A 13,581-nucleotide genomic window follows, 5' to 3' on the forward strand; every position below is an offset into this window, starting at 1 on the left:
CGAGCTGTGGACACTGGTGACATCAATATGGTCCTTCGATAACGTGGTGTTATTCATGGCTAAGTGGTGTCGCAATTGTTCAAATTTCATGTTGATCAAAGATTTTTGTTCAGTAATGTGACTTTGTATTATCCTTGCTGTTGTTTGTGTTAATTTTATTTATTATACCTTATTCTAGGCAACTTTGCTTATAATAATTGTTCTCGGCCTTTGAAGGAACAGTAGTGCATCTTAAAGTAATCTGCTCTCGAGGCCAGTCGAACATAGAATTCAAGAATAAGAACTCCTTTATATTACAAATAATAAGATTGGCCTTGCTACACATGTTATGGAGCCATAGAATAATAATACAGGCTCTACAATAATGACAAATCTATGGGCTTGTATTAAGATGGCGGGTTTCATTGAATTTACTTTGAAATCGATCAAACTTTAATTAAAAACTATTTTCGATGATAAATTTGAACCGAACACCCATGGCACACATAAAGTACACAAAAAAATTATTCAATCAGCCAGCATTTGATGAATTTGAAGTCCAATGGGAGGGCTAACGCTGTAGACAATGGCCGACCGATCCTCAATTCACTCGGCTCGATGAAAGTGAAGATAAATTTCCATCTCGACGCTGTAGACTCTTGCTTCGAAGTTCTAAAGAGTCTTTTCGAAGAGTCCACACCAGGAACCGTCAGCTTACAAATGGTTACGTCGGGATATGATGTAATTCCGGAGCTCCGTCAAAAGACGTCTTAACGCTGTAGAATCCATTGTCGCTCCCGCTGTGTGAGACCAAAAATCAATGTCATGACTGGAGTTCTGTTCATTCATTGATATCAGAACGAAATGACCTAAAAGACGTTTTAAAGCAGATAAAGTAGCAAATGTTTTCGACAATTTTATTGCCTAGAAGAGCAAAAAATGGAAATTCACTTATAACGGGAAGTCCGTTAAGACGACAATTTTTCCCGCGATTGTGTGAACAGTCGTTATAACGAACTTTAATCGGTGGTCTTCTTTCATTGGCGATTAGGATCAAATAGCATGGAATGGTTAGTCCCACTTTCAACTATTCCAGGATGGATGGTGGCTGAAAATATGGTACAGCACGGCGGATAGAAATCGTCGAAGTTTATCGTGACTTAATGATAGCTTTGAGGCAGGACCGTCGTAACGCATGGGCCCAACGAAGGGGGGGGGGGGGGGGGGGGACCCCGGAAATTTTTCAACCGCTCGTGGTTTAGAAAAATGGCCATATTTCTAGCACGGACCAAGGATGGCCATGCCGCTATAGTGGTTGAGTGGTGTCATAGTAATGGACTCGCATCGTGAATTCCCAGGTGCAAACCTCAGTAATGGTCGGCCGAAGTTGGTTTTCTGTGGCTCCCAACTTCGAGGAGCGAATACGAGCCGATCTTGAAAAGTCTCGCTGCAGAGAGCAACAGGCCTACAAACGGTACAAATATTCAATCATACACTTCAATCACTTCACTTTTTAAATGTAGATGGCAGCACTGAAAAATTCAGACACAATACAAGGTACGCACTCAGACTGCTAGGTACACTTCCGGCACAACTCAATAGGTAGTAAATTGCCCCCTATGGCAATAGACCTTCCTTTACTTTCTTTCAAACCGAGCACAATTCAGGTCTATCGACGTCTATGAACAATTTACTACTTAGTGAGTCACGTCGGAAGTGTAAGTGTTGTGTGTATACCTGACAGTCTGAGTGCGTATCTAGTGTTGTGCCTGATTTTTTAGTGCTGCCATCTGTATTTCCGAAGTGAGGTGTGATGATTGAATTGCATTCGTACCGTTTGTAGGTCTGTTGCTTTCTGTGGCGAGACTTTTAAAAGGGAGATCGGCTCGCATTCGCACCTTGAAGTTGGGAGCCACAGAGAAAAACCAACTTCAACCGACCACCACCGAGGCGACGGTGGGGTTCGAATCCGGGACCTCGCGATGCGAGTCCGTCACTATGACCACTCGACCACTACAGTGACATGGCGATAAGCCTGAGTTGTGCTCGGTCTCAAAGAAAGCATGGCCCAAGTCTGACCACCTCTTTATATCTCTTCGTTGAGACAGAGTGGCGTTCCATGTTCTAGTTTGGAGGAGGCATAGGCGGGGATGAACTTGTTTCCGCCTATGCCACCTAAGTCTGGGGGGGGGGCAAGATGATGATGGTGTCAATTTATATATACACATATACATTAGACTAGTCAACTTCACCTTTGAATTTGACACTTGGGTGGGGGCCGCCACTCCCCATATCTCTCCCCGTATCTCCGTCCATGGGAGGAAGAGGTTAGACAAATGCAGTTCAGTGCGAAAATGAAACCTCCGATGTTTGCTCCGATATATATTATAATTAAATGCAACATTTGTTTTCGTTGGTGTAAGAAGAGCCTGGTATAGCTCCCAGCTTTAACCTAGATCAGGGGTAGCCAACTTATTTCTGTTCGCGGGCCAACACAATGGTCATCTATAGCGTCGCGGGCCGCATCAATGGTGCGACTTCGGTGTATAAGCCGCTCCATTATTAATTGAATTAATTAGTTAGTTATTAAATTAAATTCGTCACTAGAAATAAGAGGTTTGAAAGCAGTTTGTTAATCAAGAAATTTGCTGTTGTAACCTGTTAATTTGTTATTTTATCTGTATTTGCTGTTAACTGTTCGAATAATGATCGCAAAATATAATTTTTTCGCGGTACTTTTACCCTGTCGCGGGCCACACAAAATCACTTCAAGGGCCACCCATGACCCTTGTGATAAGTGAAAATGTTTTTGAAACATTTTGACCAAACATTTGAAACCAAAGGGGCGCGGTAACCAGGTCGATAAGATGCTCGCCTAAAGTACCAAAGGATGTTTAGAGGTGTCGCGAGTTCGATACCCAGTTCGTCCTTGTCAGAAAACTTTCCTGACACAGGGGTACAACAAAAAAACGGCGACTTGACCGCAGCAAAAACTGCTACCGCAGGGAGTCCCCCATCGAGGGGTTAGCGCACCAACCTCTCGATGAGTGTGAAAAACAAGCCTGCCGTTCGGAATCGGCAATAAATTGTAGGTCCCGGTCTAATTAGCCCTCGTGTGCAGAAAATGACCGTGGTGCGACAAAACTGATCAAATGATCAAATTTTTGAAACATTGGAAAAAAAATTTTTTTTTTTTTCTTTTCCAATCTCTTCGTGGAGCACCAAGAAATCTTTGGCGGAGCACATTTTGGTAACCCCGGACTTAGAACATAAAAAGTTCCAGGGGAAAAGAATCGTCTAGTGCAGCGGTTCTCAACCGGTGCTCCGCGGAGCACTTGGAGCTCGTTGTGCACTTTAAAACAAAAAAAACAGTAAAATTAAAAAAAAATTATAAATATTTTTAAATAGTAAAAATAAATCAGTAACTGGACGAATAATCAAAAAAATGGCCTACGGGGCTCCGCCAGTCAAAAAAGGTTGAGAACCGCTGGCCTAGAGAATACAACCGACAATTTCTGAAACAAATAATGGAAAAACGCATTAAAATTGATTAGTTCACAGAAAAAAATTTATTCCTTATCGGTAACTTGATTCAGCTGAATCACATTCGTGTCAGAATTTTTCCAAACAATCTCCAATACTGGCCGAGAAATCGTCGATAGCGATGAGCCCTTCGCCAGTGATCACGCCCTCTAGAAAGAACTGAAAATATATATGTAAACATAATTTAATTTTTTTTCGACAAATTTTGACATTTTCTACGTCGCGATATATATATACAGGGTGATTATAATTGAAGTTCCCGTACCAGAATAGAGCCAAATATCTAGGGTATCTCAATGAGACTATGGGAGAGAAGAGATTAATGAGAGAGAGAAATAACAAAAATAGTTCGATTTTCGACCACCAGGTGAAAAAGGAGTGCTTTTTTTTATTTAATTTTCCTTTCTCCCATACACCATATATAGAAGGGATTTACCATGTTTCAATGGAATGCGACCAACAGAACGGGTGCCACATAGGTCGGAGTAGTGTCAATATGCTGACGGGTGCTACAGCGGTTGAGCATTGTCAGTATACTGAAACTACTCAGACGTATGTAGCGCCCGTTCTGGTAGACGTAGTTCCATTGAAATTTGGTATACACGTTATATGGACCATGGGAAATGTAAAATGCAATAAAAAAACGTCACTTTTTCACCTGGTGTTTGAAAATTTATCTATTTTTATATCTCATCAAGATATCCTAAAACTTTTGGCTGTATTCGGATGTTTTTGAGGGAATACTACTCAGACTTTTAATTATAATAACCCTGTACAACAGATAGATATATCATGCTAGTTATTATTCCAAAAATAGCTTCTGAATTACCTGGAGTGACATCCTAATGAACATCGACGCTCTCACGGTTTTCCAACCGCTCGATTCCTTTTCTTTGGGAACGATCACGAGATCCTTCTGGCCGTCCTCCAGTTTCACGATGATCCGGAACAGCTCAGCTCCTCCCTCCAAGTAGACGTTGAACTTCACGCAGCCATTGAGACCCATCAGCCGCACAACGAAATCAGCCGTTTCAGCTCGTCCAACCACCGTCACGTTCTCGATTCCAGAGTTCTGGAACATCAGTTTGCGACCTGAGAAAGAGAAAGTTTTTCAGTACTTTTGTAAATGCTGTTTGTAAATTTCATGAAGACTTGCAGCTCAATGAATGGTGAACTCTGGGACGATTATATCACCGTATATGAGAGTTTCGAAACCTTTCTTTCCGGTAGCACTGTCGTAGGCAGGGCCAGTCAGCACCTCCTAGAGATAGAAGGCATCTGCACGGGTTGCCATAAACGTCATTCAGACTACCTAGCAAGTTTACCGCATTTTGAAACACGGCATTCTATTTCGTTTCTTTTTGGCGAAGAATCTTCCCGATTGGCTCACAAATACCGCATAGTGATTGGATGTGAGGCATAGAAATCACCAATTCTGAGCCCGATCATTTCCTTTCCGCCCAATGATGATACTGGCACGAGCAGGGAATTTTTTTTCCCTTGAATATTCTGAAGGAAAATGGACTACTTACTGACGTCACAAGCATCGTGCGGAGGCCTTCTATCTCTAGGCGGTGCTGGGCCAGTTCAGTGAATTTGGCCGCCTGAGGCGAATGGTTTTTTGGATACGACTCTCTGGAAAGAGTTTTCTTCCTTTCACGTTTATTGCCCTAATAAAGTTTTTCCCAAAATATGGGTCGCGACTCTCTTTGGAGGGTTTAACACTGATGATTTCGAGCAGTTGTTCTCAAACTTTTGCAACCCGTGATTCTCTGGCCGTTACAACGTTTGTTCGCGGCTCACCAAAAGAGTCGAAAAAAAAGCATACCAAAGCATTACATGGATAATCACAAATGCCAACAGTTCGCCGCGATGGCCTTAATAAATGTTGGAGGGGGTGTCCGTGTAAAAAGTTTATTTTCTGTATTTTGATTACTATATAACCCCCTTACAACATGAATGACGTATCTAAGTTCTACACGTTATTCTCTAGAGATCACGGGTTCGCCAGTGAAATGCAACAAGGGGGAATCGAGTAATTGCCCTGCATATTAGAGGAAAAAAGTAAAAAAGGAATTTTCTCCGACTATAAGATTGAGGGTTTTGTTTCCATTCAAAGCCGTAGCGGGGGGCGGGGGGATTTGGGGGGTCTGCCCCCCCCCCCCGAAATATGAGAAAATTATCGAAAAAAAGGGGCAAAGATGGCCAAATCTATTGTTCTATCACTTTGGTCCCTCCCCCCGAACGAAATTTCTGGCTACGGGCCTGTTTCTATTAATTTACGTTCAGTTTTTATGAAGATAGTAATACATAATGAATGCATCATAAGTTATACAGGGTGTCCTTAAGTGCTAATGCGGCCTTTATCTCATCAACTGTCCGTCGTAGAGGTAGTTTCAATTTACGAAATGCTCAAAATTCATTCAAAAATTAACCTGCAGTAGTTTTGAGAGTGGAAAATACAGTGTGTGACAGAATGAAACATCTAAATTTTTGTACGGTCCGTCCCCCTTTTCCTTTAACTTTCAACTGGAAAGTTGTTTTCCTGTCTCTCCTGAGGCCAGCAAAAATAATTCCATGTTTCTGAGTGCCATATTCACAGAGATATTCGAATGCAAAAATCGAAGCAAAGTTTTTGAAAGGACAGCATAAATGATGGAAAGGGGCGGGCGTTGTGTCCGTTAGTTTTTGCTGTCCTTACGTAACTTTTCTCCGATTTTTGAATTACAATATCTCAACGAATATCGCACTTGGAAGCATGGAGTTGTTGTTGTTTTTTTTTTTTTTTGGTCTCAGGATATACACGGCAATAACTTTCTGATTACAAGAAAGACAAGGGAACCGTATAAAATTTTAGATTTGTCATTTTGTTACGCACATGTATTGTCATACTCTAAACTGGCACAGGGTAATTTTTGAACGCCTTTTGATCATTTTTCAAACTGCAATCATATCTCTACGACGGACCGTTGATGATATATAAAAAGAAAAAGCCATACACACATTAGGACTAGCGGGACACCCTGTATATTTGAGGAGGCTCTTACTCGTATCGCCAGCCAAGTTGTTCGATGTAAGCGACCATTTTCCTATTGATCCAGGTGAATTCTCAATCCCGCAAGCATTCCTCTCGAAGTTGCATTTGTAGATGGTTACCTGAAAGAGAACTGCGAATAACGCAGAAGTCATTTTCGAGAAGATGGGTTTTCAATCAAACTATCTCATTACAAAAGCATTGAAACTGTAGAAAACGAGAGGAAAAAAGATTTCAGTTTCTAGGAGTTCCTCAAGTCCTATCAACTCGGACCATAGGTTGAGAAACGCTGTGTTTCGGGTAATTTTTTTACGGCAGTGTGGTTTTCAAACTTCGAACTCCCACGGTTCTCTTTTCCTGTGATCATATGCCTGCGGTACCTTCATGAAATAAACAGTTGTAGGAATTTGGTCAAGTCTGTTTCTTTCTAGAAACTGAGTATGAAACACCGATATCCAGGGCTCGACATCACGCCCTGGAAAAAGTTCGGTGACGTCATAGGCGGATATAGACTTGAACGTCTGGGGGTAGGGGGGGGGGGGTTGATGATGATATCAATTTATATATACGCAAACACATTAGATCAGTCGGCTTTACCTTTGAAGCTGGGGGGGGGGGGAGCATGCTCCCTGTATCTCCACCAATAGGTGACATCCCTTGGAGCCACGACGCTCACTTTCTGCGATCTAAAACTGTTCCAAAAGTCTCTCCACGAAGAGCAGGCAGATCTTCAACACGATACTTACCCAGTATGAAAATTTAGGCATTTTCACTTTTAGCCATGGAGAATAGGTGGCAGCACCTGTATAATACTAAACAAGCCTAACTTTGACAACCTAAATCTATTAGGGTAACAACACGCACACACATACACACAACACGTTCCTCCATGAGCCAATTCGTTACAAATCCCCCGTAGGAATTACGAAGTGTGTCTTTGGTTAAATAGTAGTAATTTTTTACGGTTCTATCGCAATCCATTTTTCCATTCTATATTCATTATTAGACGTCCTCGTTCATTCGGATGTTTTGAGACGTGTGTGGGGGGGGTTACATACATTTTTCCGAGCGTTTGTGCACCTCGATATCTGCTCGATTTACTTCATATTTGATTTATACAAATTTTTAAATTTTTCCAACTCAATGGTATCGTAAAAAATAAGCAACTTACGGGCAAACGACGACAGAATAAGGGCGATGAAAAGGCTACGGAGCATCATCTTCACGCAAATTGACAGAAGCTATAGTGGAAACAGAATTAATTATTCAATAATGAGTACAAAAATTATGAAGCGCATATATACAGGGTCTCCTGTAAGTCCTAGTACGGCCTTCATCTGTCCGTCGTAGAGGTATAGTTTCAATTTAAAAAATGCTCAACAGGTGTTCAAATTTTCACTCAAATATCCGAGTGAAAATACAGTGTGTAAAAAAATAAGAAATCTGAATTTTTAGACGGTATCTTCCCCCCCCCCCCCCCCCGTGATTTAACCTCCAACTACAAAGTTGCTGCCTTGTCTCTCTTGATGCTAAAAAAAAGAAACTCCGTGTTTCTAAGTGCAATATTCGCTGAGGTATTCTAATTCGAAAAACGGACAAAATTTGGGAGAGAGAGAGCACGGTTAAATGCGAAAAAATTGTTTTCCCGTTTAAATATTTATTGTTTAAATGGTGGTGCCAGCTGTTAGCGATGCACCCGGTACTTTCCCGCAAAGCCCGAAATCAACCAGTTCGTGAATTGGCTAATTTCGTTTAAAATTGACCCGGCCAATTTCGGGCTTTGGCCAACTAGTTCGCTAAGTGGTTGGATATCCTGAGCTAAAGCTTAGAAACGTGGAATTTTTTTTCTTTGGGCCTCAGAAGAGACGCTGCAACAACTCCATAATAGGAAATTAGAGGACGGGGGACCGTATAAAAATTTAGATTTTTATTTTATAACACACTGTATTTTTACTCTTGAAACCGGTACAGATTGATTCTTGAATACATTTTGAACATTTTTTTAAAAATAAAACCATACCTCTACGACGAACGGTTGATGATATAAAGGCTACATTAGGTCTGGACTTACAGAACACTCTGCATACAGCAATGTATCACACGTTAGCGATGAAAAAAATGGACATGGGGGGGGGGGGGCTACCAAACCAAACCATCTTACATCAGCACATCGGACATTGGAATTTCCAGTCACTTCACGAATTGGCCGGCCAAAGCTCGAATCATTTCTGCAAATCGCTCGGCCAATTTGCGAAGTGGCCGCACTTCAGGTTTCGGCAGGTACATATATTCTAAAATAATAATCCACAATATTCAAAAATAATTTCATACACACTGTGCTACTACTATAACGGCCACTCCCCGTTAGAGGACAAAAATTCGGTCCCATGGTGTCCGTTATCGAGAAATGCAACTGCAGATATATGCAGGCCCGTCATTTGGGGGGGGGGGCGTTGCCCCCCCGGCTTTTGAAAATACATTTAAAATGGTATATATATACGTACATTGAGTACATGTTGTTTTGCCCCCCCCCCCCCGGAAAAGGTTGAAACAACGGCCGGCCCTGGATACATGTACTAACCAAGACGTCCATATCCTGGAGCAGGGGCCCCTAGGCTGAGATCTTCGGCGGGGGGGGGGGAAACAAAAAAATGATGAGAATCGCCCCGTACACCACAGCTGGAGCCCTGTTAGCCCAATCCTTTGGAGGGGGGGGGGGGGCATGGTACCAACACTGAAATATATATATACCCCGTCCTAACCGAACAGTGTTCCCCCTCCATATTCCAGTGAATTTCTAACTGAAAGGTCACCGCCGGATTATGATATCATCAACCAATGCATATGCGCATATGCATTCGCATATAATCCGGGCTCTAGATATAATACAAAAATCACTCCCGTTCCGTGGCCACCTCTGTATGCGGTCAGCGGCCAACTTGACCGCGGCCACTTATAATCTTTATTCACAGCATAAATACCTTCTCGGATCAATAGGATTTTCTGTTCATGATGACACTATCAGGTTGGAAACATTTGTCAATATAGGATGACAAAGGCTAATGCTATACGGTTGTTGCTAGCTGGTGAGACAGTTTAAAAATTTGATCCCGGGGTGACAGGATGAACCACACAAATATAGTCTGTGACCTTTACTGAATAGGTAAAGGATGTGGAAGTTTTGGCTTTGAGGATACATTTTTGGAGATTCAGTAGAGCAACAGCGTAGGAGTAAGAGAAATGCTATGAAAGAACATGTACAGAGCACTTGCTATAAAGAAAGAACAGATCCCGGATAATACAGATTGAGGAATTGATCGGATGATACGGAATTTCAAATTCTTCATAAGATACAGTGAAAACCTCGATATACATTAACGATACTGAACAAAAAGGAAAAGTATCTTTGTAGAGGAATTATCGTTGTATCGAGATGCAACATTATCATCACGTGTCATCAAATTTTTGCTGCTGTAGGCAACTTTTATAAATCGACGTTTTCAGTATCACCAAAAAATGCGCTTTTGAGTATTTATTCGTTGCAAAATATTTTAATTGATTAGCCGATAAAAAAAATTCAGTTCGATGTGTATTGTTCCTGTAAAGGGGGTTGATCGCAATACACTTCGGCGTATCACACAAAAAAGTGGTGAAACCAAACACTTTCGGTGATAAGGTGATGCCCAACATCGATATTATTAGACGTCCTCGGACAGCGAAGAACTGATACTGCACACAGTATGGATTGTTGATACTTGTAGTTTCAACATGAATGTTGATATTTGACACCGTATCGATAATGAGATGAAACATGAATAAACTCAATATAATGATCAATCATGAATAAAATGTGGAGAGAGAGAGAGTTTTTGTGCACGAAGTAGAAATATGTTTAGCAAATATACTGAACATAATAACATGAGCATATATAGTGTAATATTTTATAATGTTATTTCTTACCGGCCGAGGTTGTTACACTGCGCGAGAGAGACTGGCACATGACCACAAGGAGAAAGAGATCGCCGTTTATATACGCATCGGGTGGAAACAGTATGACGTCGCTCGAATCCCCATGTCCTGAAGCGATCGCCGTGACTAGGCTGACCATATTTCTTCCGGAAAAATATAAGAAATCAGAATCTCTCCCAATATATACTGGAATAGGGGCTATTCAAGTATTGCGTCAGCAGATTTTTAGCTATTTTTGACACCCCCCCCCCCTCGTCAGCAAAACTTCGTCAAATCTGCTCCCTACCTCCTAACGCATACTAGGATTAGAGACGTTAGCGGGGGGGGGGGGGGGGGGACACGAACCTACTATGGGAAAAAAATTATCTGAAAATACATATATATATACACTGCTGGCCACCCAAATTGCAACACTAAGAAAGACAAGAGATATCGCAACAATATTTATTTTGTAGATAGCATGTTGACCAAGCATCAAATGATTAAATTTATAGACTTCTGTGAAGTGTGGTTCCTGCCAAAATCAGTAGCCAGAGTAGCCGCCATTGTTGGAGATCACCGCTGCCACACGCCTCGGCATTGATTCAAAGAGACTTTGGATGTGTTCTTGGGGTACAGGAGACCAAGCAGCTTCCACGCGTTGCCAAAGTTGATCTGGTGTGGCAGCTGGGGATGTAATCTGGGTCAATCGTTGAGCAACCATGGACCACATGTTTTCTATCGGCGAAAGATCCGGAGAGCGAGCTGGCCAGGGAAGCAATTCAATCTGGCGATTGACGAAGAACCTTTGGACAATGCGTGCCACGTGTGGTCGCGCATTATCCTGTTGAAATATGGCTGTGGGCAAGCCCTGAAGGTAAGGAAGGACAACTGGCTCCAACACCTCGGAGATGTTGCGCTGGCTTTTCAAAGTACCGGCAATGCGTACTAGAGGAGTGCGAGAGTGATATCCAATACCGCCCCATACCATAATACCCGGTGCAGGACCAGTGTGGCGGTGCATAACGCAGCTGTTCAGCATCCTCTCTCCACGGTGTCTCCAGACTCGAATCCGACCATCGTGGTGTTGCAGACAGAAGCGTGACTCGTCAGTAAAGACAATTTCATTCCATTGTGCCGTCCACATCCTTCTTTCATCGCACCATTGGCGACGGAGACGTCTGTGGTTCTGCGTCAAGGGTAGACGAAGCAATGGACGTCTTGCGGACAGACCACTCTCCTGTAAACGGCGTCGAATGGTACGCGCAGACACTGGATGATGCGGTACAGACTGAATGTGCTGTGCTATGGTTCGTGATGTGGCTGAGCGATCCGTCACTGCCATACGCACAATACGCCTGTCATCACGTGAAGTGGTGCACTGAGGTGGATGCGATGGAACACGTCGGTCCGTCGTACCCTCCTGCATCCAACGATCACATATCCGCATTACAGTTGTTTGGTTTCGTCCAACACGACTACCGATTTCCCTGAAAGATAATCCACAATCTCGGTAGGCCTCTATCCTTCCTCTGTCGAACTCGGATACTTGATCAAAAGATGATCGCTGTTTTCTACGAGGCATAATTGATCGTTTTTTTGAAAAAACCACAAGAAAAACACAATTGCCGTACTTCAAATCGTCGAAATCTCCAAGCCTTAAATAGCGCTTTGAAGTGGCGCCACAGGCGCGCGTGATGTGCGTCTGCGCTGAAATTCTAATCATTTGCATATCTCACCTCCGCTAATGCATGTTGTAAATTTCATATTATTTGCATGCTTCCTTCAGGGTGTTGCATTTACGGTGGCCAGCAGTGTATATATCGGGAGAAAATACCTCTGTATGTCATATTGTGCGACCAGGGTCGCAAGTTCGGGGGGGGGGAAGCAGGCGGGTCTGGTGCCCCGGGCGCTGAACCAGAAGGGGCGCCAAAATTCCGGCTTGCCCCGGGTGACAAAGTGTCTAGTTGCGGCACTGTATGCGACCCATCCAATACGGCTTTTGTGCCCCTTCGAAGGTCAATCTTGCGTACGACTCTGATTGGAGAGAGAGAGAGAGAGATTGACCTTCGAGAACATACATAGAGGAGTCTGACCACCACCATCTGAAACTGCTGTAGTGAACTTTGCTATGCATGCACAGGGATTATTTTTCACATGATTATGTAGATTGAACACACTGTGTTTTTAGCTTGTGTTTCAACCCTTTCAGCGGCAGTCCCGAGATATCTCGTGAAACTTGTGATCTGCTTTATTTCCTTCAAACCGAGCACAACTCAGGTCTATCGCTGTGGGAAATTTACGACCAAGTGAGTTGTGCCGGAAATGTAAGTGTGTTGGTGCACTTAACAGTCTGAGTGCGTTTATATAGTGTTGTGTCTGATTTTTCCGTGCTTCCATCTATATTTCAGAAGTGAAGAGAGTGGAGTGTAATGATTGAATATTTGCATCGTTTGTAGGCCTGTTGCTCTCTGTGGTGAGACACGGGTATATCGGCTTGCATTTGCACCTCGCAGTTGGGGGAACCACAGAGAAACCAATTTCAGTCGACCACCACTGTGGCGCCGGTGGGGGTTTAAACCTGGGACCTCGCAAAGCCAGTCCGTCACTATGACCACTCGACCGTCACAGCGGCATGCTTTATTTCTCTCCCTCCCCCCCGAGATATTTCGTTTTCTAAAAACGCTATGAAGTTGTTTTTACAATAAAACATGTTTTACACCCCCCCCCTCCCACCAATCAACTGCCAGTGGGTGGAGTCAGCTCTTATTCAAGGTTAGATAAGAAAAAGGAGCGAGGAAAAAAAAGAAATATACGCGCAATAAGATTTTTTTCCATCCGTAAATAAAAGTATTTCTTCTTCCTAGGAAGCCACAACACACATCAGGCAGGTGGTTTTGAATCACAGCGAGGGTGAACGTTCTTATTAGAAAACGTGGCAATATATGGGGTGGTTTCGTAATTTCATGTGTGGCAGTTATAATACGGATCAGGGAAATTTTTAAAACGCTATGTTTATCCCACTTACGCACAAACCAGTTGCGGTCACAACTTCCCATTCACATAATAGAAGAAAA

The 13,581-nt window shown here is 42.8% G+C and overlaps 1 protein-coding gene across 1 annotated transcript; it reads right to left on the reverse strand.

Moving 5' to 3' along the window:
* Positions 1-3,527: 3,527 nt before the first annotated feature.
* Positions 3,528-10,560, reverse strand: LOC149068638 (uncharacterized). Its single transcript, XM_089251408.1, has 5 exons — positions 10,517-10,560; positions 7,728-7,797; positions 6,570-6,689; positions 4,352-4,614; positions 3,528-3,681 (listed from the first exon to the last, which is right to left on the reverse strand). The coding sequence occupies exons 2-5, from the start codon at positions 7,774-7,776 to the stop codon at positions 3,592-3,594; spliced, it is 522 nt and encodes a 173-aa protein (XP_089107534.1). The 5' UTR covers positions 7,777-7,797; positions 10,517-10,560; the 3' UTR covers positions 3,528-3,591.
* Positions 10,561-13,581: the final 3,021 nt, after the last annotated feature.

Source organism: Pholcus phalangioides, unplaced genomic scaffold (genome assembly GCF_987345545.1).
Source record: "Pholcus phalangioides strain wild (caught in Gottingen) unplaced genomic scaffold, Ppha-v1.0 ptg000024l_1, whole genome shotgun sequence".
Lineage (NCBI taxonomy): Eukaryota > Metazoa > Arthropoda > Arachnida > Araneae > Pholcidae > Pholcus > Pholcus phalangioides.

What these genes read in the sequence shown, in the direction of transcription:
- LOC149068638 (XM_089251408.1), bottom strand. Translation starts at nt 7,776, where the DNA reads ATGATGCTCCGTAGCCTTTTCATCGCCCTTATTCTGTCGTCGTTTGCC. An exon ending in CAACTTGGCTGGCGATACGA is followed by an intron (nt 4,615 to 6,569) that starts GTAAGAGCCTCC and finishes TCTCTTTCTCAG; the next exon opens with GTCGCAAACTGATGTTCCAG. An exon ending in TCATTAGGATGTCACTCCAG is followed by an intron (nt 3,682 to 4,351) that starts GTAATTCAGAAG and finishes ATATATTTTCAG; the next exon opens with TTCTTTCTAGAGGGCGTGAT.